Genomic DNA, 23,211 nt, shown 5'->3' on the forward strand with positions numbered 1-23,211 from the left:
TGGCCACATAAATATGCAGGCGCATTTTCATACGATGAAACATTCAGGAGCTGCTTTGACAAAAGTTGAGAAGGAAGCTCTCAGCCAATTTCCAAGCCCTTCCCTTGAGTCCCCAGCAGCCAGGCAGGTTTAGTCTCTCAATTATTAGCTGAAAGCAGAATATACATTCTCACTGTCTGATTTTGGGTGCCGCTGGAGAATATCCCTCAGATAGATGTGCAAGGGGAGAGACAGATTCAGGCACATCAGATGCTATGGCTGCCTCTGACTGTTGTGAGCAATAACCACAGAATGGGAGTTTATTAAAAATAGTAGCACAAATTAACTACTGGGTTTCTGTCATTAGGTGTGAGATTTTCTAGGAGGAAGGAATGTGGAGTGGGACTTCAAGAGCTGCATTTCAGTAAAGATTTTGATACAATACTGTCTGGAGAGTCACTAGCTATGCTGACATAGACAGGAATTGGAGGAATAATTGCAAATTGGGTAAGGACCTGGCAAAAGACAGATGATTTGGTGAGGTTGTTTAGTACTTTCATGGAGGATGAAAGGGAAGGGTTTCATTTGCTGAAGGATTTACAGACCTGCTCTTCCCATCTTCCCTGCAGAGCTGGGGAGCACCTGGTGCCACTCATGAAAGCTGGAAAATAAGGAAAAAGGACATTGCAGCTGCTCTGCTGGCCTGGCTGGCTGCTAAGTCCTGCTGCATCTTGGAAATTTCCCAAAGGGTTTACACAGCTCGGATATTTTAGCACAAAGCTATCCTGAGTTGAAGGCACTTTATTCCATTTCACCACCCCAGGTTCAGGGTCTCAGCCTCCAGCCCCAGAGACAACAATGTATTTGTCAACATCATGTTTGAGTCTGTTTGTGTGGCCCAGAGGATGGCAGGGGCTGCACTGCAACACAAGGTGCAGCTGGGCAGGTCCCAGCACAACTGCTGAGAAAGCAATTAAAAATAGCGTTAGTGTGAATTGACAAATCTAGTGCTTGGTTTGGTCTCAGAGGGACGTGGCTGAACCACAGGCTTTTCTCCATGACAGCTCTATTTATTTTAAATAGAGGAGCAGAAGAGATGTTGCCTCCAGATGCTTAAAAAGCAGGTGGTTACTTTTCAAGGAGTATTTGACCAGAATTTCACACCACAGCTCCTATTAAATAAGGGTTTGGAAGGTGGAGGGCAATCTTCTATCATGACAGAATCCTCAGCATCTGCCTGTGAGGAGACACTGACCTGGGTGTAGCATCAATTTGCAACGGTGTGATGAGGAAAAGAAAATGCTATGACCACTGCAAGGAAATTAGTTGCCTTTTATCTTATGGGATGAAAATGCCCAGGGATGATGTCAAATAAATCAGGTTCATCATCTCACAGCAAAGGCCATTCACTGGTTTGTACAATCAAGGATCAAATTGCTCCTTGCTAGGGAAAAAAAAAAAAAAATCTATTATTATAGGTAATGTGTGGGTCATCACAGCAGGTGTGGAGCTCTTTTTTTGGGAAAGGGATGATTCTTGGAACTTCACCTCTCTTCTTTTCCATGCACCTCTACATGGTGCACATTGCTTTGTGCTGTCCATACCAGCTGTAAACATACAGGGCAGGCAGAAAAAACCTGTGAAAGGGGTATTTAGTGTGCATGAGTCCCTGCAGTGCCACCTGGGAGTCACACCAGTGTGTCCCCCCGAGCACACTGCAGGGCAGAAAGCCAATAAAATCCCAGTAAAGGTAAGTAAAAATACTCTGGGAGAGCATTTTTAATCCAGAGAATCTCTCCTTTCTTTTCCCCACTTGTACACCAAATCCAGCAGTGGAGTGGTGGGAATACTTTGTCATCACAAACATATATTATTTCTGTGATGTGTGTTAGTACATTGTAATGAAAATGTGTTTTCCGAAGGCACAGTTGCTTTTTCCCCCCTTTGCTGTCACTGTAACACTCTTCACGGAGATAAAAGGTTTCCTTCCCACCTATTTCCCCCCCCCCCCCCAAATAATATATATATAAATCCTGAGTAATGGGAATGACAGAACTCATGTAATTGTTCCTGCTTTGCATCCTTCCAGGCTGATTGCAGAATCCCACTGAAGTCCATGAGGGTTTTTGGACTGAAGGAGCAGTTTGGTTTGAGAGGAGTTTTTTTGAGGAGCAGATCCAAAGCCAGGTGAGTGGAAGCAGCATTGCCACGTGGTTCTGGTGGAACGAGGACAATTTAACCCTGCTGAGGATGAGGCTTGGTAGTTTCATGGCTCATAAATGGTGACTGCTGCTGCATTTGGGCATATTTACAGAGACTTTTTTTTTCTTTAGAGTTTAGAAAAAAATTAAATATATATATATATCTCACCAAAGGAATTTCAGAGGCTGAGCAAACTCTTATCACCCCCTTGTATTCACACACATGTAAGTCTCCTTTGGTCATTTCACCTTTTCATTATTTGAGAATATTTTCCTCTTAGAAAATACTGAAACAGTATTTTTTTGCATGTGGTGCACAGGTTGGAATACCCAGCCATTCCTGGGCCTGGCAGTGACAGAGACTGTTGCAAACTCTTTGATGAGGCCACTCAGGAGAGTTAGGATGAGAGAAGGATTTCAGTATTAAATTTAACGCTGTCAGCAGTTTAAATTTATATAAAAGTGAGTGCAATTACATTGAGGATCTCCTGAAAAAAATCCCAGCCAGCTCCAGCTCCTGTCAAGGTTGGGAGATGGTGTTTCAGGTGGACAGCAGTGTCCTTTCCAAGGACATTCCCATTTGCACACCCACCCCGTGGTCCTGTTCCCCATCCCAGCTGGGCTCTGCCCTTTGTGGCTCTTGGGGACAGCTGAGAGCACGTTGTGGCCATTACCCACAGCTGGGATTGCAGTTTATTGCCCCACTGGAATTAGCCCTGATGATCTGGCAGGGCACTGAACAGCCTCCACAAGGCTTGGGGCTCAGGATCAGCCTTTCCTTACCTTTGACACTCCCTGGCTGAGCTTTGCCCTGTGCTGGCCTTGGGCACAGCTGGGGAGGGTGGGAGCTCGTGGTGCCAATGGCTTGGCTGTAAAATGTGCATGAAGGAAAAGGAGAGTGATGCAGGGTAGTGAGCTGGGATGAGAATTTAAAAGATATGGAAGTAAATGCTCAGTATCAGGTTTTAGGGAGAGGAGTTGAGAAAAGCTGAGTATCAAAGTACCAGGTTTTGCTCCTTCTGAGTCAGAAAACACCATGTAAAAAGGACCTCAAAATTCCTTGGCACAGACCCTGAGCCAGTTCACACAAGGGAACATGGCAACTGTTCAGTTCTGGCACCCTCTTTGGTCCCAAATAACTCTGGACAAGGAGCATGGATGGGTCTCCTCATGTTGTACAGAGACGGCTCCATGAAATTCCAGGATGGTTTCTATCAGGACTGGGATCTGCCTGCTTGACTTTTGGCTTCTCCCTGTCTGTGGGAGGAGTGTCTGTGGGAAGAGAAGATCAGCAAGATCCAGAGTATGAACTTTCTCTTTGTACTAATTTGGATCTACCCAGATGAGCCTGATGAGGGCAGCTTCTCCTTTCCCTTCAGCATCTTGTGGCTTGGGCACGAGTTCTCTCTTGTGGGGTCACACACGGGCCACTGATGAGATGATAAAGAGCCAAATTTTGATATGGGAGTGGAGCTGTGTAATGGGTTATCACAGACATCTTAGTTGCATCTGATTTATTATCTCTGCTAATTATCCTAATAAATCAGTGTTTGAATGGAACTTGGCATTGACACTAAATGTGAAGGACTGGAACTACTCTTGGGGAGCTAACAGGGAAGATCCAGCAGTAGATGTCAGGAAATGAATGAATGAGACTTGACAAAATGGAAGCAAATTTGGGAGACACAAAAGAAACATGAAATACTCTGAGAGGATGGAGCTCCCTATGTGTTAATAGTTCTTAGTCATCACTGTGCGAAGAGCATCTTCACCATCAACAACATCTGCAGGTGATTCCTGTGGGCAAAGACCAAAGGAGACACACTGCTGGCCCAGAGCTTTCTTATATTCTGTGAAATTTGCTGTAATAAAAACCACATGGAAATCACACAGAGCAGAGGAGACAAAGGCACCACTGAAGTTCCTGTGCTGCGGACTGGGGTAAGCAGGTTGCAGGTGCAGGTCACTGTGCTGAAATCTTGCTGTTCTTCAGAAACAGTGCAAAAACCTTCTTGGACTGCACACTTACAAGCTTTCCTTCCCCACGTTTCCAAACAAATACTAATATAATGACTGGGTGAAAAAACCATGTCACCTGAGTACATCCAGCAAGCTGCTGAAACAAAAACATTTTGGTGACAGCCTGAGCAGGCCCCTGCAGACAGCATCAAACAAGTGAAAATGTGAAGCAGCCTCTGCTCTAACAACAGCTAGGTTTGCACTGCTGCTGGCTTTGCTGGCTCACTCCAGCTCTCATGCTCCACCCTTCGGGGTGGTGATTTTTTTTTTTTTTTTTCCCAGCTTCTGCAATCTGACAGAGGCGGGTGAAAGCAAGTTGAAGGAAAGGACATTTCCGTGGAGAGCTGCTGGAGAGCAGTCCTCAAGCCCTGTCTGTGCTAAGTAGACGACAGCCAGCCACGCCACTTGCTGTAGCCTAGAACCACCCCCAAGCCCCGGAGGTACCCTGGCACTTGATTTTCCAGGTAAGCCTTTTTCTTAACCCCCAGATCTTGGTAGCTGAGTGCTCTCTAACCAGGAAGTTAAATCTGCCTGGGGACAAAACACAGCAGAAATGGTGTAAGGGCAGAGCAGGGAGCTCAGCTGCTCGGTGTTGTAGATATGCTGGTTTATTTACTCAGTTGTGAGCCTCAAGCAACTCGGGCGTTTGTGCCATCTGCCCCATTTAAGCAACCTCCATTAAAACAGCCCTGTAAACACCCCCAAGAGATGGACAGACAGACAAACTCACACCAACATTTTCCCTGTAAGTAAAAAAGTTACTGCACATGTTCTGCTTGCTGTGGCGGAGGGAAAGGAAGGGAGAAAAAGGGAAAAACATCTCATTGCTGGTGATGCTGGTTTAAAATCCACGCGACAAGAACTAAGCCTATGCCAAGTTTTCAGAAATGAATAGAACTGTAGTTCTGGGAGAATCCTGGGAACAGCCAAAAGCTGAACAAAGAGAACCTCCTGATTCTGGTGCTCTTAACCCCATCGTGGATAATTCAGGCCTGCTTGGATTTTGAGACATGGTGGTGTCCATGGTTGAGAAAGGTGAGACAGGGAAAGCCTACAAATATACAGTCCAATAGTCAGAGTTCTGTAAAACCTCTGTCCTCAAGGTTACGTGGGGACCCAAACCATGGCACCCTCTGCTTCTGCCAGGATATTACACCAAATGGGAATTTTTCATTTTCATTGTTTTGTTTATGTAATGAAAGTATCTTACCAAAATTCCCATACAATTTTGGGTATGCCACCTTTCATCAGATCAGGAATATAATCTTGTTGAACAGTTGGATATTTTTCTTTTGATTTTACTTTGGGAGTTGCATACAGGAACTTGAAAGCATTTTTGGACCTCTTGGGTTAATAATGGGAACAACATTGCTCCATATTTACAGATGTTTGAAATTTAGCAGTGCCTGGGGAGAAATAAAAAAAGTACTTGGCTCCATCAAAATCCCATTCCTTCCATCAAGGGCTGGGAGGGCTCGAGCTGCTTTCCACCCCTGTGTTTGTGAAATAGCCGTGCACTGAGCCCTCTGCCATCCCAGAGGAGGGCAATGCCTGCTCCCTCACCCACGGGCAGCCACCCACCAGTGGGAAGACCATGAGCAGAACTGCATCCCCAAAAATGATCTCAGAAAATGTGAGGCCTTTAAACTTTGTGGTTTAGGCCCAAACCTTGGTTTCCTCCTGTTGCTGGAGAAGGGGCTGTGATTAGCAAGACTGGGGAGCTAAGCTGTGCTGTGGAGAGGCAGCTCACAGCAGATGCAGCAAAAAACCTCCCACAGCCTTTCCTGCCCTAAAAAAGCCTTCTGCACTCCAGGTCACATCTGTTATCACTAGCACGGGGAGCAGGAGCAGGTGAGACCAGCTCATGCCTGGCTGCCTAAATAATGAATGAAACACCATACCAGGACAGATTTGCTTCAGATTTGGTTGCAGAAGAGGCTCTGGATCACACTGCAAAAGTGGGAGGGTTTGTTTTCTGCTTCTGCTTTGCTGAGTCAAACCACGAGCAAAGCAGTTCAGATCTGGAGAGTCTCAGTTCCTATAATTTCTAGCAGGGAAACATCGCTGCTACTGCTTTTGTTCCTTCCTACAGAGATTTGTAGCTTTGCTGGGCAGGAACTCTGCTGAAATGTGCTTAGCACAGCTGGAGCCTCTTGTCACAGCTGTAAAAGAGGCAAATAAAAATAACATTTGTGCTCATCAGCAGTGCCCTATTGGCTTCTCTCAACACTATTACTCAGCTGCCTTTGATGCAGACATTAGTCAAATCCTGCTCCTTTTCTGAGCACCCCATTATAAGGGATGGGAAAGAGCCTTCCACCACTTCTGACAGAGCCTATTATTTTTTCCCACCCTTCTCTCAGAGACAGCATGGACATCAAGGAGTATTTTGCCAGAATTTCTTACTGGGGCTCCCACAGTAAGCCAGACCTGGCTATCATGTCAGATATATTCCAGCACCACATCCACGCTGTCCCTTTTGAAAACCTCAGCATCCACTGTGGAGAAGGCATTGAGCTGAACCTGGAAGCGACCTACAACAAGATAGTGAGGAAGAAACGTGGGGGCTGGTGCATGGAAAACAACTACCTTCTGTCTTGGGTCCTGAAAACTCTTGGCTATGATGTCACCCTTCTGGGAGCAAAAGTTTATGTCCCAGAGCTCGACGCCTATCCAGATGAAATCGATCATCTGCTGCTACAAGTGGAGCTTGATGGCAAATCCTACATTGTGGATGGGGGGTTTGGGATGGCCTACCAGCTGTGGCAGCCAATGGAGCTGATTTCAGGGACGGATCAGCCTCAGACTCCTGGGGTCTTTCGTTTCCAGGAGGAGAATGGGACCTGGTACCTCGAGAAGGTGAAAAGGAAGCAGTGGGTTCTCAACCCAAGCACCTCGACTCCCCAGAATGTGGAAAACGAGGTTTGCCGTCGGATTTATCTCTTCACCCTTCAGCCACGAGACATTGAGGAGTTCAGGGGCTGCAATTCCCACCTGCAGACAGCACCTGACTCGCTCTTTGTGACCAAGTCCATCTGCAGCCTGCAGACCGCCGACGGCATCCGCATGCTGGTGGGGTGGAAACTCACTGAGATAAAGTACAATTATAGGGACAACATGGATCTTGTGGAAATCAGAATCCTGGCAGATGAAGAAATAGAGAAAACACTGAAAGAGAAATTCAATATAACTCTAGACAAGAAATTTGTACCTGTCAATATGAGCAGGTTGTCTCTGTTCTAACTCACTGCCTGAATTTCAATTCAGTTCAGAGGCATTACAGGCAATTCTTCCCTCTCTTTCTGACAAGCATCCAAAGGTTAATCTTTCTCCTTCCATCTACACCACTGTAAGGCAGAACATACTAGCATGAATCTGGAAAATAAATGGATTTTCAAAATTATTCCTGCATTTCTTTTTAGGTTGGGTACAAATAATTCCTGCCTATCTCAATCAGATCATTGCCCCTCTGTCTGTGCTTAGCAGGAAGCAGACTCAGCCCATTCCCTACTCCTTTCATCTCTTAAAAGCTTTTCTAAACACACCCAGTGTAGCTGGGCAGAATGATGGAGCTGTATGTCTTGGCCTTTATTACCTGGTGCTGCCACCTGGGGAAAATCATACCCGCCTCTTAAATGAATACTATATTATTTTGAGAATGTAACAGCCAAAAAAACAAAGACATCCTGTGCTGAGTTTCTCCAGTTTCTCCATAAGCCTGCTCTTTTTGCTTTCACATCCACAACACCCTCTCATGTGGCAGTCAGGCCATCCCACACCTGTGCAAACACACCATGTGAGTACTTGAGGACAGGTTATTTATGACTTAGAACTGATGATAAGAAATGTTAGCGACAATTCTGTGTTGTTTCAGACTTTGCACAGCTTCTGTTCTCTTGGTGCCATAACCAGAGAGCAGCATTTCTTTGAACCAAAAGCATCTCCTGAGCATTTTGTTTGCTCACACTCAGCAGCAGACTGCTGGGAATACATGTTCCTCTCATCAGACTCAACTCTGGGTGTTATTGCACGTTAATTATTATGGCTGAACCCAAACACATGCACAGAATTATTTTTCTGAAACATGTCTGTTTTACGGAGGATGTGTTTGCAGTGATACTAATTATATTGATATAAGGAGAAATGATGAATCTTAATCACATACCTAATGGCTAAGATTTCTAGGAGGAGAAATTACTTAAATGTGACCACTTTGCCCTTTGAGAAGATCCTTGATGTTCCTTTATGTACAAATCTTGGAAACATTACAACTATGCACTTATAATTAAGCAAATTATATTAGTGGATTACAATTAAATAAAAAAATCAAGCACTGTGAACTAGAATTATTCAGATGTTTTTTCCCCGCAAATTACAGCATGTATTCCCAAAGTAGAAAAAAAAAGTCATCACTGAAGTTGTCCTGATTATTTGTATGTGCTAATATTTTCCAGCTAAGGCTTTAAAAAACACAATAACTCACTAAACCTTTTTCACTTGTTATGCAGCATGTGCAGCTTTCTGGAACTAGCAGTTTAGATTTAATAAAAGCTGCTATTCTGCATGTTCAAAATATATTTCTTAGAGACACAGCAAGCTCCTGAAACCTCTGTCTTCCCAGAGTCAAATTCACTTACATGGGCAGGCTGCAGGGCTGCAATTGTTCGTTACAGCACATGAGGCCCTCCCATCCTATGAGAAAATGAAATGTGGTTGTAAAAGAAAGAGAGGCTTCTTATGGTGTGGGCCAGCAGCTTGCAACACAAATAATCAGAAGAAATTACCCCAGGATCTGGCTTGTTTCTGATCTGTGTTTTTCTGTGGTCCCCAAATAAGTGGGAGAGCTAGAGGAGCTGAACTCAGTAGGACAGCAGGGACAAAACTTTGGGATGCAGGTAAAAGTCCAGGCAGGTCTTGCAAAGCTGTGGGGCAGGAGAAGATCCATGCAGAGCCAAGAAGCTCCATCCTTTGTGGGAATAAACACAGAAAACACCTAGAAAGGGCTGTGCCCACTCCTGTCTCCCTGTGTCAGGGCATTTCTTGCACTTTGTGCTGTTCCACAGGCTCAGGGGATTAAGTCCAGAGCTGTAAAATCACACAGACCTTTAAGATCAGAGTAGGGCATTATGTCCATTGCCCCCGAGATGCAGCGTGTGGAGGGCAGGAACAGGGAAAGGCACTTTTCTTTCTGCTGACTCGCCTTCTGTGCCTGGGGCTGCCCCTGCATGGCACAGCTCAACCCTTCTGCTCACTCAGAGGCACAGTGTCCTGCCAAGCAATACAAGAAAACTTGCTGTTGGAAGAAATAAAAAAAAAAAAAGAAAAAAAAAAAAAAAAAAAGAAAAGAAAGAAGGAAAAAAAGAACAAAGTTTTCATTTTGGATTGCCCTAGTTGATTTTTTCCTTATCACTAACTTTGGAGGCAAATACTTAAAGGCACAGCAGGTTCAGGGAGCTCAGAGTTCTCTGGGAGCAGCATTTTCCCTTTTGAAGGACAGGGCTACACTTTGAACCCAGGGGAATTTAGAGAAATACATGACTTGGCAAATCTGACCTTGTTGCTTTGCGGGGGCTGGTGTCAGCCACGAGGAATAGCTCAGAGTGGTGTGATTAGTTCAACAGTTGCCATCCCCACCAATAAATCAGTGACTTCCTGCCCTGGAGTACTCTCTGCCTGTCATAAATCACTTCCTACAGGGATCCAGACCACATCAGTGTCAACAGTGTAAAATCTGCATCATTTTTACACGACTGCTTTGCTGCTTTAGCATGGGAGCACCCAGCAAGGTGCCCCAGACACTGAAGCCCCTGGGTGACCTGCAGGGTTGAGGACGGGTTTACAGGTTATAACCACTTACAAAAGTTGCTCATGATGCCCATGCTTTGCACTCCTGGAGGGCTTCAGCTGTCATTCAGTGATGTGGAAGGTTAAAATCTCAATATTACAAGCAGTGTGGGGACTGGATCATTTTCAGGCTCTCCGTGCAGCACCTAACACAACAAATTGCATGACAGGGCTTTCCACACGTATGCCAATACAAATGAACCAACAAAACCATCAGAATATAAACTACTATAGAAGAAGAAACTCTCTCCCCTCTTTGGCTGCTCTGCTGTAGGAGAAGGCTGTCCCTGACAGGCAGTAAAGGCAGCCTGGACCTTTAAGAGCAGCAGTTGCCAGTGCAGCTCTTCCTGGGAACTTTGGAACAGCCCAGGGTGGAAAGCCTGAGCTGACTCTGCCTGCGAGGTAAGCGCTGCGTGCCTGATCTTTAACTTCACCCTGCGGCTTTGGGTCAGCCCCTTTGGGAAAGCTCACCCCTGTGAGTCTGCACTGCCTGTGCACAGCACTGCAGGTACACTAGCAAAGCATAAACTACAGGAGCCCCAGGGCTGCTGGTGAAGGAGCATTGCAAGGGCCTTTTCCAAATGCAACACGGAGTGTGTGAGAGTTAAACTAACCCTTTATTTTGAGCCAGAGCTTGTGAAAAATGCAGCTATTGACCCACAGCATAACTTAGAATTCAACAAACAGTGTAGGCATGTGCAAGAGGATCCAGCCTTGGAAGTCCCTCATGATTTTTAGCAGAGAAGAACTGATCCTGATATTCAGCCTAATTTCAGAAGGACCCAGCGATCCCGAGGGGCACGTGCAGACAGGCAGAACTAACATCTGAATCTCACTACCCACGAAGCTGCAGGAGCGCTGAGCAGAGCTCAGCTGCTGCAGGGGCAGAAGCAAACAAGGCTGATGAGGCTCGGGATATTTGGCAACTCAGTTTTGGAACACAAGCTGTCCCCTGGGACAGGGCTTGCTCACTGCTGCAGCTCGCACAGCGGGAATGGCCGTGCCAAGGAAAAATCTGCCTCCAGGAAGGCGAGGGAGTAAACGCTGATTTATGTGGATGCTCCCTAATGTCAGTGATGTTGTAGTGCAGCTTTATTATACTTAAATCTCTTTAAGTATTCATTGAGACCAGAGCACATTTTGTCAGCCACCCCAAGGCTGTCTCTGAAGCAGGCTTTAAATTGATGAGGCCGGAGAAGGGGCAGCTGGGGAAACTGAGGCACAGGCAGGGAATTTCCCAAAATGCTCTCCCAATATATTTTCCTGAGGCCTCATTGCCAGGGCCCCATGGGGGCTCTCCATGGCTGGATGAGGGGACCTGGGTTTATCCTGTGCTTTCCCCATGTAGTGGGGATCCCCAGACCCAGGAGATGGGTTACAGGGAGGGCATCAGGCCTTCTGCTGTAACCCAGGGCAGGGACTGATGTGGTTTTGCTTGAAGGTAAATTCCAAGCATGTCAGACCCAACAGGCTGATGCACTCCTCTGGACTCCTGCTGGTCACAGAGGTTCAGCTCAACACCCTCATGGGGTAAAGATGTTTCTATCTTCCTATGTAAAATTGCTGAAAGTGGGAATAGAAAGAAAAACGAAGCAGAAGACCACAAGATGAGCCTGCCAGTGAACACATGTGCTGTGTGTTGGGAAGGAAATGGCTTTCTACTAGTGTTTCCAAGGAGATCCTGCCAGAGATGAGTGCCCTTGTCCTAAAAAAGGGATAGAAAAAAGAAATCATAAAATGCATTATCAAAGAGACATTACTGTTTTTTCATGTAGACTCTTTGGGTCCTTTTGAAGTGAAAATGTTTATTTCTTATTCCTTTATTGGGATAATCCTCTATTCTATCATATTTTCCTGTGGGTTTGCATTAGCTAGTCTGAATGTTGGTACTAGTGCAGATCAGGATCAATACAACCAAGTCATGTGAGTTGTGCTGCTGGAATCAAGACTGGGGTTAGTCTAGAGATTTGGCCATTGGATGTGCTCATCTGCTGGGGTGAGGGCACTTCCACCTATGGATTTGAGGTGGGATTTTCACAAGTTTCTGGCATGGACATGGGGTCAGACTGCTGGGGGGAAACAGTTGGACCAAAGCTGAGAATACTCAGTGGAAGGGAGTTTGTCCTGTCTCATCCACATGAAAGGATTTTTGGAAAATCCCCCCAGGGAACATTCATACAATTGAAGGAAGCAAGAAATCCTCAGACTTTGTGGAAATTAACACAGCCCTTAACAGATTGTGAATTGTTCTGAACAACAAATATCTTTGCATGGAAAAAAAGCCACATTAAATCTAAACTAAAGGCAAAAGAAATCCTTGCAGAGGGAAGTCACTGAATTAGAAGTCTTACAGGGAACCCTTTGTATCCTGGCCACAAAACCAGTGCCAATGACAATGTCCTTCTGCTAATGAAAGTGGATCAGAGATAAAAAGACACAAAATAATTCCCATAATTTGATCTGAAACTAAAGCCTTTAGTTTGTAAAAGATGGTCAAAGAAACCACAGGATTATGAATATGCCTTGTATGTACTTTTAGATCAATTCCTTTGATCCTTAGGTTAGAAAAATTAAAGCCCCTTCCTTTCACCGCCAAAGCCCTGTGTAAACTCCTCAGGGAAATTTAAGAGATTAAGACAACAACGATCTACTTCACATGGAAACCTGTCTGAAATGGTGACACACTGAGATGTTAATCTCAGTTAACTGAATCCACAAATGCAAAACCTTTCAGTTAAATTATCCAGTGGGATAAAGAAAGAATTGCTTACCTGGTATAGTAAAAGAAACAGTAAGCTCTTCCTGTGATTTTTATGCTGGTATGGTGTGGCAGCTTTTCTGCAAACCTGTTGTTTCTTGATTTTCATGTGGGATCCTCCTCTGTGGCCAGGGATTCTGTTATGGCATGTGCTGTGTCTTCCCATGGGAAAAACACCCCCCTGGTTTGAAGGCAGCCCCCGAGAGAGGGAAAGCATTATTGCCACTTGTTCCTGTCCTTGTCTCTTTTTAAAGAAATACTTTAAATTCTTTTAGATCCTCAATAAAATGGCCCAGACTATATTTGCAGGCTGGTTAACCTGTGATACAGAGACAGGAGTGAACCCCTTGACAGCTGCACAGCACTAACTGGCTACTTTTCTGCTCACACAGGCAAAATGAACATTCAGGAGTATTTTGGAAGAATATCTTTCAACAAGCCCCATAAGGACACAGACTTGCAAACCCTGACAGCCATCCTGGAGCACCATATCCAGACCATTCCTTTTGAGAACCTCAGCATGCACTGTGGGGAGGCCATTGAACTGGATTTGCAGTCTACTTATGACAAGATTGTGAGGAAGAAACGTGGTGGGTGGTGCCTGGAGACCAACCACCTCCTCTTCTGGGCCCTGCAAGAGTTAGGGTACGACGTCTGTATTCTTGGTGCAAACAGCTATGAACCAGCAGAGAAGGGATACACTGCTGAGATAAACCATATCCTGCTAAAGGTGGTGATCAAGGGAGATCCCTACATAGTAGATGCTGGGTTTGGTGGCTCCTACCAGATGTGGCAGCCACTGATGCTGATTTCTGGGAAGGACCAACCCCAGGGCCCTGGCATTTTCCGCTTCATGGAAGATAATGGCACCTGGTACTTAGAGAAAGTCAAAAGGAAGCATTTTATTCCTGAGCACAGTCATAATGCCTCCCCTGATACTCCAGAAATGGAGAATATCCGAAAAATACATAGATTTACTCTTGAGCCACGGCATATAGACGACTTTAAGGAGCTAAATGCATACCTCCAAGTGTCTCCAGATAACATCCTCCAGAAGAAGTCAATCTGCAGCCTCCAAACCACCAGTGGGGTCATTGCCTTAGTTGGATGGACCCTCACTGAGATGAAGTACAACTACACAGAGGACATGGACTTGGTGAACATCACAACCCTTACAGATGAAGAAGTTGAGAAGACACTGAAAGATAAATTCAATATCGTACTGGAGAACAAACTTGTACCAGTAAATGTCCGTGGCTTGCCACCTAATTTAGTGGATAAGATCCAACTGTAACACTCTGCGAGATGGATCTTTAAATAGCCAAGAGGAAAATTCTAAAATTAACATTAATTACAATAACTTCATTTTTAACTTGAGCTAGTCACCAAGCTTGGTAAATTCTAGTACATTTCTAATTAACTGCATATATTGATTGCAGATTTTTTATTAAACCTCTCCTCTAGAAACCAAGACATCTTACTAGCACTGTTTTGCTCACATGGAAATTGTTTTTTGACTCCTTAACTTTTTGATCACCTTCTCAAAAACTCATTTTATTGCAGATATATTTTATGGCAAATGAGACCAAAATGATGCAGAAGGAGAGGTTGTGTTACCATTTTACACGAAAGACCTCTAACCTTTTCTGGCATTACTTCCAATCTTCTCAGTGACTTTTACAAATTATTTGCTTCCCTTAACAGTCTTAAAGTTGAGCTGAATTTGACTTTTAAAGACTTTGTAGAAAAAAGAAAGGTTAAGACTTTCTCAAAACAAGCCACCATTAGGTGTTGATTAGCTTATGAAAAGTTGAAAGACTTGAATCCTGTTCCCTTTTCAGAAATTGACTTAAAGTAAGATATTTATCCAAGGGTACCTAAACCTCCCAAAATCTCTCTAATTTTGAGTACCCACTTTTTCTGAGTCTGATTTATCTGTGTCTCTGAACTCAAAATAAAGTCTGTAGAAGATGAGGTGACTCAACAGTTCTTAAAAATCAGGCTTTTGGTATCAAAACTGGAAAAAAAGATCAAACCATAATCTAAACTTTCGGGACCAAGCCTTCATTTGATGTCAAGAGGACATGACAGTATTATAGATAAAAGTCCTCGTATTCATTACAAACAGTATTCTGCACAAAAGCTACTTTAAAAAGTGTGGATGCAAAAGGAAGCTCTGGGAAGTGAGGACATGCCACCAGTGTGACATCCGTAACACAGAAGCCTTTTACCTGATGATACCTGTGGTACTGTACAGGATGTGCCATGAAAGAGGGTGACAGAAGAACATCAGCCAAGGAAAAGAATTTGATGCTTATTTTAGTCAACCACACAGACTAAAACTCAGGCGCTTCCCCAGGTGCACTCTAATGTGCTCTTTGCCTTTCCCAAAGAGGCCTCCTCTGATATTCCACCTCCATCAAATGGATACAGGCTTGACTGAGGGAGAATTAAATAAATAGCACTGCAGTGCTTCAAGGATGCAGGAGGCCAAGTTTAAGAGCAGAAATGCAAAGCAATATTTGCCATGGCATTCGTTAGGTGTGGCAGCTCCACTGTAACTCCCTGCTGCAGCTGAGGGGTTGAACTGATAGAAAAAGTTCCCGTGTGGGCAAAGAAGGGTCATTTGTGCATCCATGGAGCTCAGGGACACACAGCCTGGAACACCTTGGCACCTCAGTGTCCCCACCAGGGCACAGATGAACATCCTCCACTGCAAAGTGCTGGTCTGCAAAAAAACAGTATTTAATTTTAAAAAGTTACAATGCCATGTGCAACAGCCTACTGTAATTATTTAATATGGAAAACGAGTTCATTCTGGTCTTAACTAGGGGAAAGCATAAACATCTACTAATAGAGAAGAAACAAAGTTTAATTTGCTCACGGATCAGCGAAGTCCAAAAATGTGAATTCATTTTGGATGGACTCTGCCCTTTCTTGGAATTTAAGATTCAGGAGCGAGGGCCAGCAGAGCTTAGAAAGACAACCCTCACAATCTGTATCCACTCCTGGTTTCACTGACTGCTGCCCCTGTAATAAACCACCCAGAAACTGAATACCTCAATAAAAAAAAGGGATCTCATAAGAGGTAAGCTTTTTTTCTTTAAAAAACCCCTCCAAAGAAAGATACAAAAAACCTGGTTTCTTTATGATGGTAAAGGTCATGGACAATAACGTAGGCAACATTGTCTAGGAAAAATGTTCTAAAAATGTGTGGATATAGAGCTAAAATATCACCTGTTAAACAGGGGCTCTTAAAGAGGGCAAAACACTGGTGTGCAATTTCAATTCTTGTACCTTTCACTCTTCAGGAGAAGCTTCACTATAAAATAGGTTCTTTTGTTTAGGTACAATAGTAGATATGAATTTAGAACTGCAACTTCTTGTTGGAAGTCATGCTTTTAGATACCTAAATTTGTTTAAAAGTATTGCAAGTGCAAAGGAAGCAAAAGTTCAGTATAATAATCAATAGATTTCTGCTTTAAGGGAATAAAATTACAGCCTTTTAAAAACAACTTTAAAAAATTACAGACTGGATTGTGTAATCCAGAAAGTCCATGTGCTGATGTATTAGGATAAAGGAAGACAAATAACATATTATCAACAGTGGAATTGCTGATACCGTGTATAGTCCTGGTAAGGAATATTTTTGTATGAACACCTTCATTTGCACCTTTAAAATTCTTCTGCTGATGTTTTTCTCTGCATAAATAATAGCCACATTTGTGGATGACCTTTCAGTACCTAGCTTTTCATCTGGTCTGCTCACATTTCAAAAGAACAGTGGCTTTCATCTCCTGCAGTCCAGATCTAATGCTGATCAAGCATTTTATGGAGCTGCAGAAAGAAATCACAAATAATACAAACTCGAGAACCAGCTTTATACTGGTGTGCTCTATTTAGCATTTACAGTCAGAGTGATATGATCAGATATACTCAGATTCTGCAAATTGAAAGTGCCATGACTTTTATGTTACACTTAGCAAATATTAGATTGAACAGATCCTCCAATAATACACTTAGGTATCACTGAAAGCTAAATTTCTCTCTGTAGCAGGTAACCTGTATTTTTTGCTGGTTGCTCTCCATTCACTTGGGGCAGCTGCCTCTACACCATGAATATGCACAGTAGGAATCTGCCACTGAGAATCATCTTGAGAAAGTCTAGTTTGCAGTAAACATTCAACAGTTCACTGCTGAGTTTAAGGATTGGTGAGTTTTGGGAAAGCTCAGGACCAGAGAAAGTAAATCAGCCCCTGTTCATTTTCAGGGTGGCCTGTGAGACACAGGGCACAGGAGGGAATGGAGATGTGCTCCTTGTCTTTTAGGCCACTTACCTCTGTTCAGATCCATCACTCCAACACCAAAATGAGTTCCTACAACACTCAGAGCAGACATAAGACTCAGTGGTCTGTGACTCTTTCAAAAGTCAGAGTTTTTTCAGTTATAATTATCTGAATAAAGCTTGTCACTTTATTTTCCATGTTAACTTTTTGTAAGTGGTGGAAGAGCAACGTGTACTGAATGAGCAATTCATTTACTGTCACGTCCATCAGTGGCAGACTCATGGAAAGAACGTGTGAATCCTGGCTCAGACTGTCCTCCCTCCCACTGGCAGATGACACTGCCTCCCCCAGTGACGGTCCTGTCACTGAGCAGTGGCTTTAGACCATTTCTCATGAACCCTTGTACACACTCCCCAGCATGATCTTACATTTCCTCTTAACCCCGCTGTTACAATGCAAATACAGCAAATCCCCAACTCACAGCCGCCTCATCTGAAACTGAAATGGCATCAGCTGTTTGCCAGAGGGATGACTCTAAGACAAAAGCAAACCGTCACGTGCACTGCTCTTTGCTCAGGGAACCATTTGATAGGAATACTTGTTTCCTTTAAAAGCTGTTCTGATGAGGTTCAGTGAATTAAAGAATCTTTGCTGGCAGAGCCAGGGCAGCTTTTCACAGCATCATAAATCACTGATGTAATGAAACCAAAACACAATTCCTTCCTTTACAGGTGAGATGAACCTTGAAGAGTACTTTGCAAGAACTGGCTACAAAGGCTCCACTGAAAAAAAGGACTTGGAAACCTTAACCGATATTTTCCAGCACCACATCCGTGCCGTTCCCTTTGAAAACCTCAGCATCCACTGCGGGGAGAAAATTACTTTGGAATTGGAGCACGTTTACAACAAGATTGTGAGGAGGAAGCGGGGTGGCTGGTGCATGGAGAACAACCAGCTGCTGGGCTGGGTGCTGAAGGGCCTGGGGTACGACACCAGCTTCCTGGGAGCCTACGTGTTCAACCCCCACCAGAACGCCTACGCCACCCTCATGACTCACCTCGTGGTGAAGGTCGTCATCGATGGCAAAGCCTACGTCGTTGATGGAGGCTTCGGGGTGTCCTACCAGATGTGGCAGCCCATGGAGCTTGTGTCAGGGAAAGAGCAGCCCCAGGCTCCCGGCGTCTTCCGCTTCACAGAAAAAAACGGCGTCTGGTACCTGGAGAAGATGAGGCGGAAACAGTACATCCCCAATCAGAGCTTCTCCAACTCTGATCTGCTGGAGAAGAAAGAGTGTAGGAAAGTTTATATGTTCAGCCTTGAGCCACGGACAGTGGAAGATTTCCGTTTCCAGTGCACATACCTGCAGACCTCCCCAGATTCCCTCTTCACAAAGAAGTCCATCTGTGCCCTCCAGACCACCGATGGATTCCGAGCGCTAATTGGGTGGACGCTCACTGAGACCACGTACAACTACAAGGAAAACATGGATCTGGTGGAATTTGTAACTCTTGAAGATGAAGAGGTGGAAAAAACCCTCAAAGAGAAATTCAACATCACCCTAGAGAGAAAACTTGTCCCCATTAATGTTAAAGGATCTTACACAATCTAGATGGCCAGGAAAACCTACAGTAATGCTATGTGTGTACAGCACCTTCCACTGTCTGTGCAATCCATACTGCAAGGTTATGGGATTCTTTTGCAAGTGACTGAAGGATATATATACATTAATATGAGATTAATGTGAATTTCACTTTGGGGAAAATCAGGAATTTAAGACTCTTGAGTCAGTTAGGTAAAATTATTTGCTGGGAGATGACTGCAGTTCAATTTTTGGCACAAATGTAGGATTTGATTTGAATCTGGTTATAAGCTTGGGTAAGAAATATGTCTGGGGAATTTTGGACTGCCTGTAGCACATGAGTATGGATTATTAATTGTGATATGCTGCCAGCACATTTTCTAAGGTTTTTATAGGGAGACAAGTCATCTGTGAGCATTTAGACAATGAAGTACACATTTAAAACTTCATTTTTTACAAGATCCAACCTCTCACAGCTCATCTCATTCCTCTACCTTTAATATGAGTAAAACATTGTCATCTTGGAAAGGAGCATTAGGAGGCATAATTCTTTCACCATCATCCTTAGACAAACCATAGAACAAAGTGAAAATCATCATCATGTGCGTCCCTCCGGCCATTGCTGCAGAAAACTGCCCCAAGTAATTTTTGGTATGTAGCTATTCTGGTGATGAAAATTCTATATATCGCAGTGTTATTGTGGCTGATGGGCTCTAAGGAGATAACTACTAAGCTTTGTTCCTGAGATATAATCATCCTATAAACTGTGACTGGTACTTAAATGTCACAGCTGGCTTAGATTTACTTTTGTCCCAAAAGGGGTGGAAATTCTGTACTTTTAGGACTCCATTATATTTGTATATGAAGCTAGGCCTGCTATACCCTTAATTTTGTCCTGCAAACATGAGTGTCCATATGGCTGTCCTGAATGGGTACCCCTTAGCACAGGAGCGTTAATGCCATTAGTGTTTGTTCATCTGTATCCAAGCAACCCAAGGAGCCAGCCAAATCTAAAGGAAACCTTTTTTCACAATCACATTTCCCCATTTTTCAGAAAATGTTGTTTCTCCTACCACGCTTTTCTGCAAAAAGCCCAACCAAGGAAACTACTAAGAAAGAGGAAACATTCTTAAATGCATCAAAAATAAGCAGAAACACTGAAAAACACTCTCTCTCCCAGTCTGTAGTATTGGTCAAATGTTGATTCCTCCCACTGAATAGTCTTTTGGCTCAAAGACATCATCTGATCATTGATCTCACAAATGCTCTAAGTGTATACCTGAAAATAAATAAAAGAAAAATGAAGACATTACAAGTTGTTTCAGGTACAGCTGCCCCCAGCTGCACTGACTCCTGCACACACCATCTGCCCAGTGAGGGCTCTTCACTCACGCTGCTGATCTGCTGGCCAGCCCTTCCCACCTCCAACTTCTTAGGATCACAGGATCACTGAGGTTGGAAAAGCCCTTTAAGATCATCGAGTTCAACCATCAACCCAACGTCACAAGCATGTTCACCATTAATCTCTGTCCTCAGGTGCCACTTCCAGGGATGGTGACTCCACCACCGCCCTTGGCACTCTTCCAGTCCTTTCCAACCCTGTGAGAAAATTTTCCTAGTATCTAATCAAAAGCTTCCCTGGCATAATTGGAGGCCATTTCCTGTTACTCAGTCACTTGTTACCTGTTCCTTTGGAACCTGTTACCTGTTACTTCTTGATCTAAACAGGCCAATATTGAAGAAATACAGCAGTGGTATTGGAGATGGCGAGTTCCTACAGGTACCTGGATGAAGAGGTCATAGGCTGAGGAAGATGATCAGTGAAGAGGAGGCCCAGGAGTCATCTCTGCTGGGCTTGGCAGCCAGCAGCTCTGGGCTCATTGTGGTGGGTGCCAGCTCTTTCTGTGACCAGCCACAGTGGCAGCTCATGGCCTGGGTGCACAGATAGTTGCACAGCGATGAGGAACTGAGAGCCAGGCAGGAGGTGACAGGGGACACTGAAAGACCTTACACACAGGCCAGAACACAGCTTTTCTGTTAATAATGGAATTAAGGAATTTGTTCAGTAGTTTGCATTCCGGTTATTCCCTCATATTAATGTCCCATTAAAGGTTTTTACCCCTTTCTAAGTAATTGGTCATGACAAGGTGCTCCCCAAGACCTCAGGGAACATTACAAGCTTCAAAACACTGACCACCTCCATTCCGATGGGATTCTCATTTACCCAGCTCACCAAACCACATTTCTCTGCGCCATCAACCACAGCTGTTCTACTGTCTTGAGGACAGCCATTAACAGGGTGGTTATTTTGCCCCACAACTTCCCTGGAGGCTTTCCTGCTGTTGCTCCCAGATACTTGCTTCGAATTTGGTATGCAAGGGTTTCTTGGGCAGTCATGGGCTCCTATCTGCATTTCACCGGGCCTGCAGCGATGGGACTCACCCAGCTACCCCTTCAATTGTTTGCTTTTTACCAAAGATCTACAGTGCTGCTGGTGACAGGCCCCAACCACCCTCCTGACTCCCATCTGTTAATAACCATTCTCTGAGAGGGATTTTTCATCTTGACGTGACAATTATAATCAGGTCCTCACTGGGAAACATGAAATCACAAAAAGAAATGTCAACACATAGAGCTAAGGAACAGTTTCACAGTTTAACTAAAGCTCCCCAAAAGCTGATGAAAGCAGGTTATTGAGGTGTGAATGGCAGGCCCAAAATGCCTCAGAGGTTTGAGATGAGAATGCTGTAAAACCAAACAAAACCAAACAAACCCCGAGGCCTCATGCTGGGGTTCCATTAGCAAGGCAGTATTGTAGGAGCTGATGTTCTCCCAGCCTGAAAAGGAAACAAACCACCAAATCCTTAAAGCATCGGCTCTCACAGAAACTTGAATTCACATGTGGTGGGGAACTGTGGGATGCCTGCCATCCTTCCCTACCCCAATGCTTTATTAGCACTCTCAGAGAAAGGTTTAATGAGAGCCTAAGAGATTTTGCAGTTTTAGTTGTGGACTGTTGTTCAAATGAAGCAAAACAAATGCTGAGAAACCGCCCCCCTCCGCCCCTAGTCTCATCTAATTCCAAATACAATTTTAAAGCATGGTATTCCAATCAAGAGAAAGATAAGACAACTTCTTTTAAAGTCTGAATGCTGGATGAAGTCCCAGAATCCCAGCCCAGCTGCCCATTACACGCACAGGAAATGCCCAATGGCAACAACAGCCACCCATGGCTGTAACATTGCATAATGGAGTGTCTCATTAGGGAACAAGACACAGGGCACAAGAAACACGGTTCAAACTCCATGGCACCAATGAACATCCTGCCCCTCCCCAAGAACCAAAGTTTAATCAGCTCAAGCATTACTAAATTCACACTGGATGCCTCACTTCAGTTGGACTCTGGTCCTGGGCTTTTTAAGATCCAATACTAAGCAGAATAGAAGAGAAACATCAGCAAGAAAGACGAAGTTGTTCAGTACTTCCATATTTTCAAGCCCAGCAGTTATTACAAAATAAGCACCACCAGCCTGCCGAAGGGAGGGACCAAACTTCTCATGACAAGGGACAGAGATATGTGAGCTGTCAGTGAGCACCACCTACAACCACACTTGAGGCACCTCAGGGTCACAGGCACGAACACTTCTGGTAGCACTTTACCAGTTTCATTTTGCAGGTAGCCATTTTCTGAAATAAAAACACTACTTACCCAGCTTGCTTCTGTTGTCAAAGAAACACTTTTCATTTAGAAACATGACCACGTGGGAAAGTCCTACAGCTTAGGAGCTTGCACATAAAATGTACTGGAGTCTGACAGAGCCCAGAAAGCCTGAATCAATGCAGGTTTGCTTTGTGAATATTTCACTGCCATGCTTACAACCTCAGTCAAGAGTAGTTCAAGCACAGATTTTATACAGCAGAATGTTTCTACCTCAGGTAGGAAGCTCGAGTCAGATTTAAATCCAAGCATCCATGTATTTATACCATTGCAAATGCAGACAGGTATTTCAGAAGATCCCACCATGTCTGCTTGTAATTCTGTACTTAAAGTACATTTAAAAAGTCACACAGGGCTGACTTTTGGTTTTGTCTTGTTCACAGTAACACACTATGGATGGTGCTTTTAAAGACACATTTTGCAAACGCCCCATGAATAAAAGATTGTGCTAAAAATAAGTAGCTGGTCTTACTGTAGCACTGAGCCACCAGCTGAATATGAACAGCAAAGCCCCCAGATTGAAAGACATTAAACTAAAATCTACCTTTTCTTCAGAGTTGCTGTTGGGCATGTTTAGGAAACAGAATCAACCTTCCTCTGTCCCAGTTCATGGACTTTCTAGGAAGCTCTTTAGCTTCTCATGTGCTTATTCATGGACTGTGCCTCTCACATATACAGCTACCCCTCAGGAAATTACATGAAATTAAGGAGGCAGAATGTTCTTTGATGAGAATTACCCCCACCGGACCGAACAGAACCCTGCAAAGCAGGAGAGTTCTGTGCAGAACCCTAAAAAAGGAAGGCTCCACATAGAATTCATCTCAGCC

General features: G+C 44.1%; 3 protein-coding genes across 4 annotated transcripts; all 3 read left to right on the forward strand.

Annotated features, from left to right (window-relative positions):
- Nucleotides 1–4,573: 4,573 nt before the first annotated feature.
- LOC136295934 (arylamine N-acetyltransferase, pineal gland isozyme NAT-3-like) lies at nt 4,574–7,602 on the forward strand. The gene is made up of 2 exons (XM_066194680.1): nt 4,574–4,663; nt 6,563–7,602. The coding sequence occupies exon 2, from the start codon at nt 6,570–6,572 to the stop codon at nt 7,440–7,442; it is 873 nt and encodes a 290-aa protein (XP_066050777.1). The 5' UTR covers nt 4,574–4,663; nt 6,563–6,569; the 3' UTR covers nt 7,443–7,602.
- Nucleotides 4,626–15,340, forward strand: LOC136295935 (arylamine N-acetyltransferase, liver isozyme-like). 2 transcript variants are annotated; one of them, XM_066194682.1, is made up of 2 exons: nt 4,626–4,663; nt 13,194–15,340. In XM_066194682.1, the coding sequence occupies exon 2, from the start codon at nt 13,199–13,201 to the stop codon at nt 14,093–14,095; it is 897 nt and encodes a 298-aa protein (XP_066050779.1). In that variant the 5' UTR covers nt 4,626–4,663; nt 13,194–13,198; the 3' UTR covers nt 14,096–15,340. The 2 variants fall into 2 exon arrangements, with proteins under 2 accessions (XP_066050779.1, XP_066050778.1); XM_066194681.1 differs by lacking the exon at nt 4,626–4,663 and adding an exon at nt 10,357–10,445.
- Nucleotides 15,341–15,490: 150 nt separating this feature from the next.
- LOC136295936 (arylamine N-acetyltransferase, pineal gland isozyme NAT-10) lies at nt 15,491–20,416 on the forward strand. The gene is made up of 2 exons (XM_066194683.1): nt 15,491–15,889; nt 17,819–20,416. The coding sequence occupies exon 2, from the start codon at nt 17,824–17,826 to the stop codon at nt 18,694–18,696; it is 873 nt and encodes a 290-aa protein (XP_066050780.1). The 5' UTR covers nt 15,491–15,889; nt 17,819–17,823; the 3' UTR covers nt 18,697–20,416.
- The last annotated feature ends 2,795 nt before the right edge of the window (nt 20,417–23,211 follow it).

Source organism: Chamaea fasciata, unplaced genomic scaffold, assembly GCF_029207755.1.
Source record: "Chamaea fasciata isolate MVZ Bird 193981 ecotype frontalis unplaced genomic scaffold, bChaFas1.0.hap1 SCAF_12, whole genome shotgun sequence".
Lineage (NCBI taxonomy): Eukaryota > Metazoa > Chordata > Aves > Passeriformes > Sylviidae > Chamaea > Chamaea fasciata.

Excerpts from the sequence above, each read along its gene's own strand:
- LOC136295934 (XM_066194680.1), top strand. The coding sequence starts at position 6,570 with ATGGACATCAAGGAGTATTTTGCCAGAATTTCTTACTGGGGCTCCCAC.
- LOC136295935 (XM_066194682.1), top strand. The coding sequence starts at position 13,199 with ATGAACATTCAGGAGTATTTTGGAAGAATATCTTTCAACAAGCCCCAT.
- LOC136295936 (XM_066194683.1), top strand. The coding sequence starts at position 17,824 with ATGAACCTTGAAGAGTACTTTGCAAGAACTGGCTACAAAGGCTCCACT.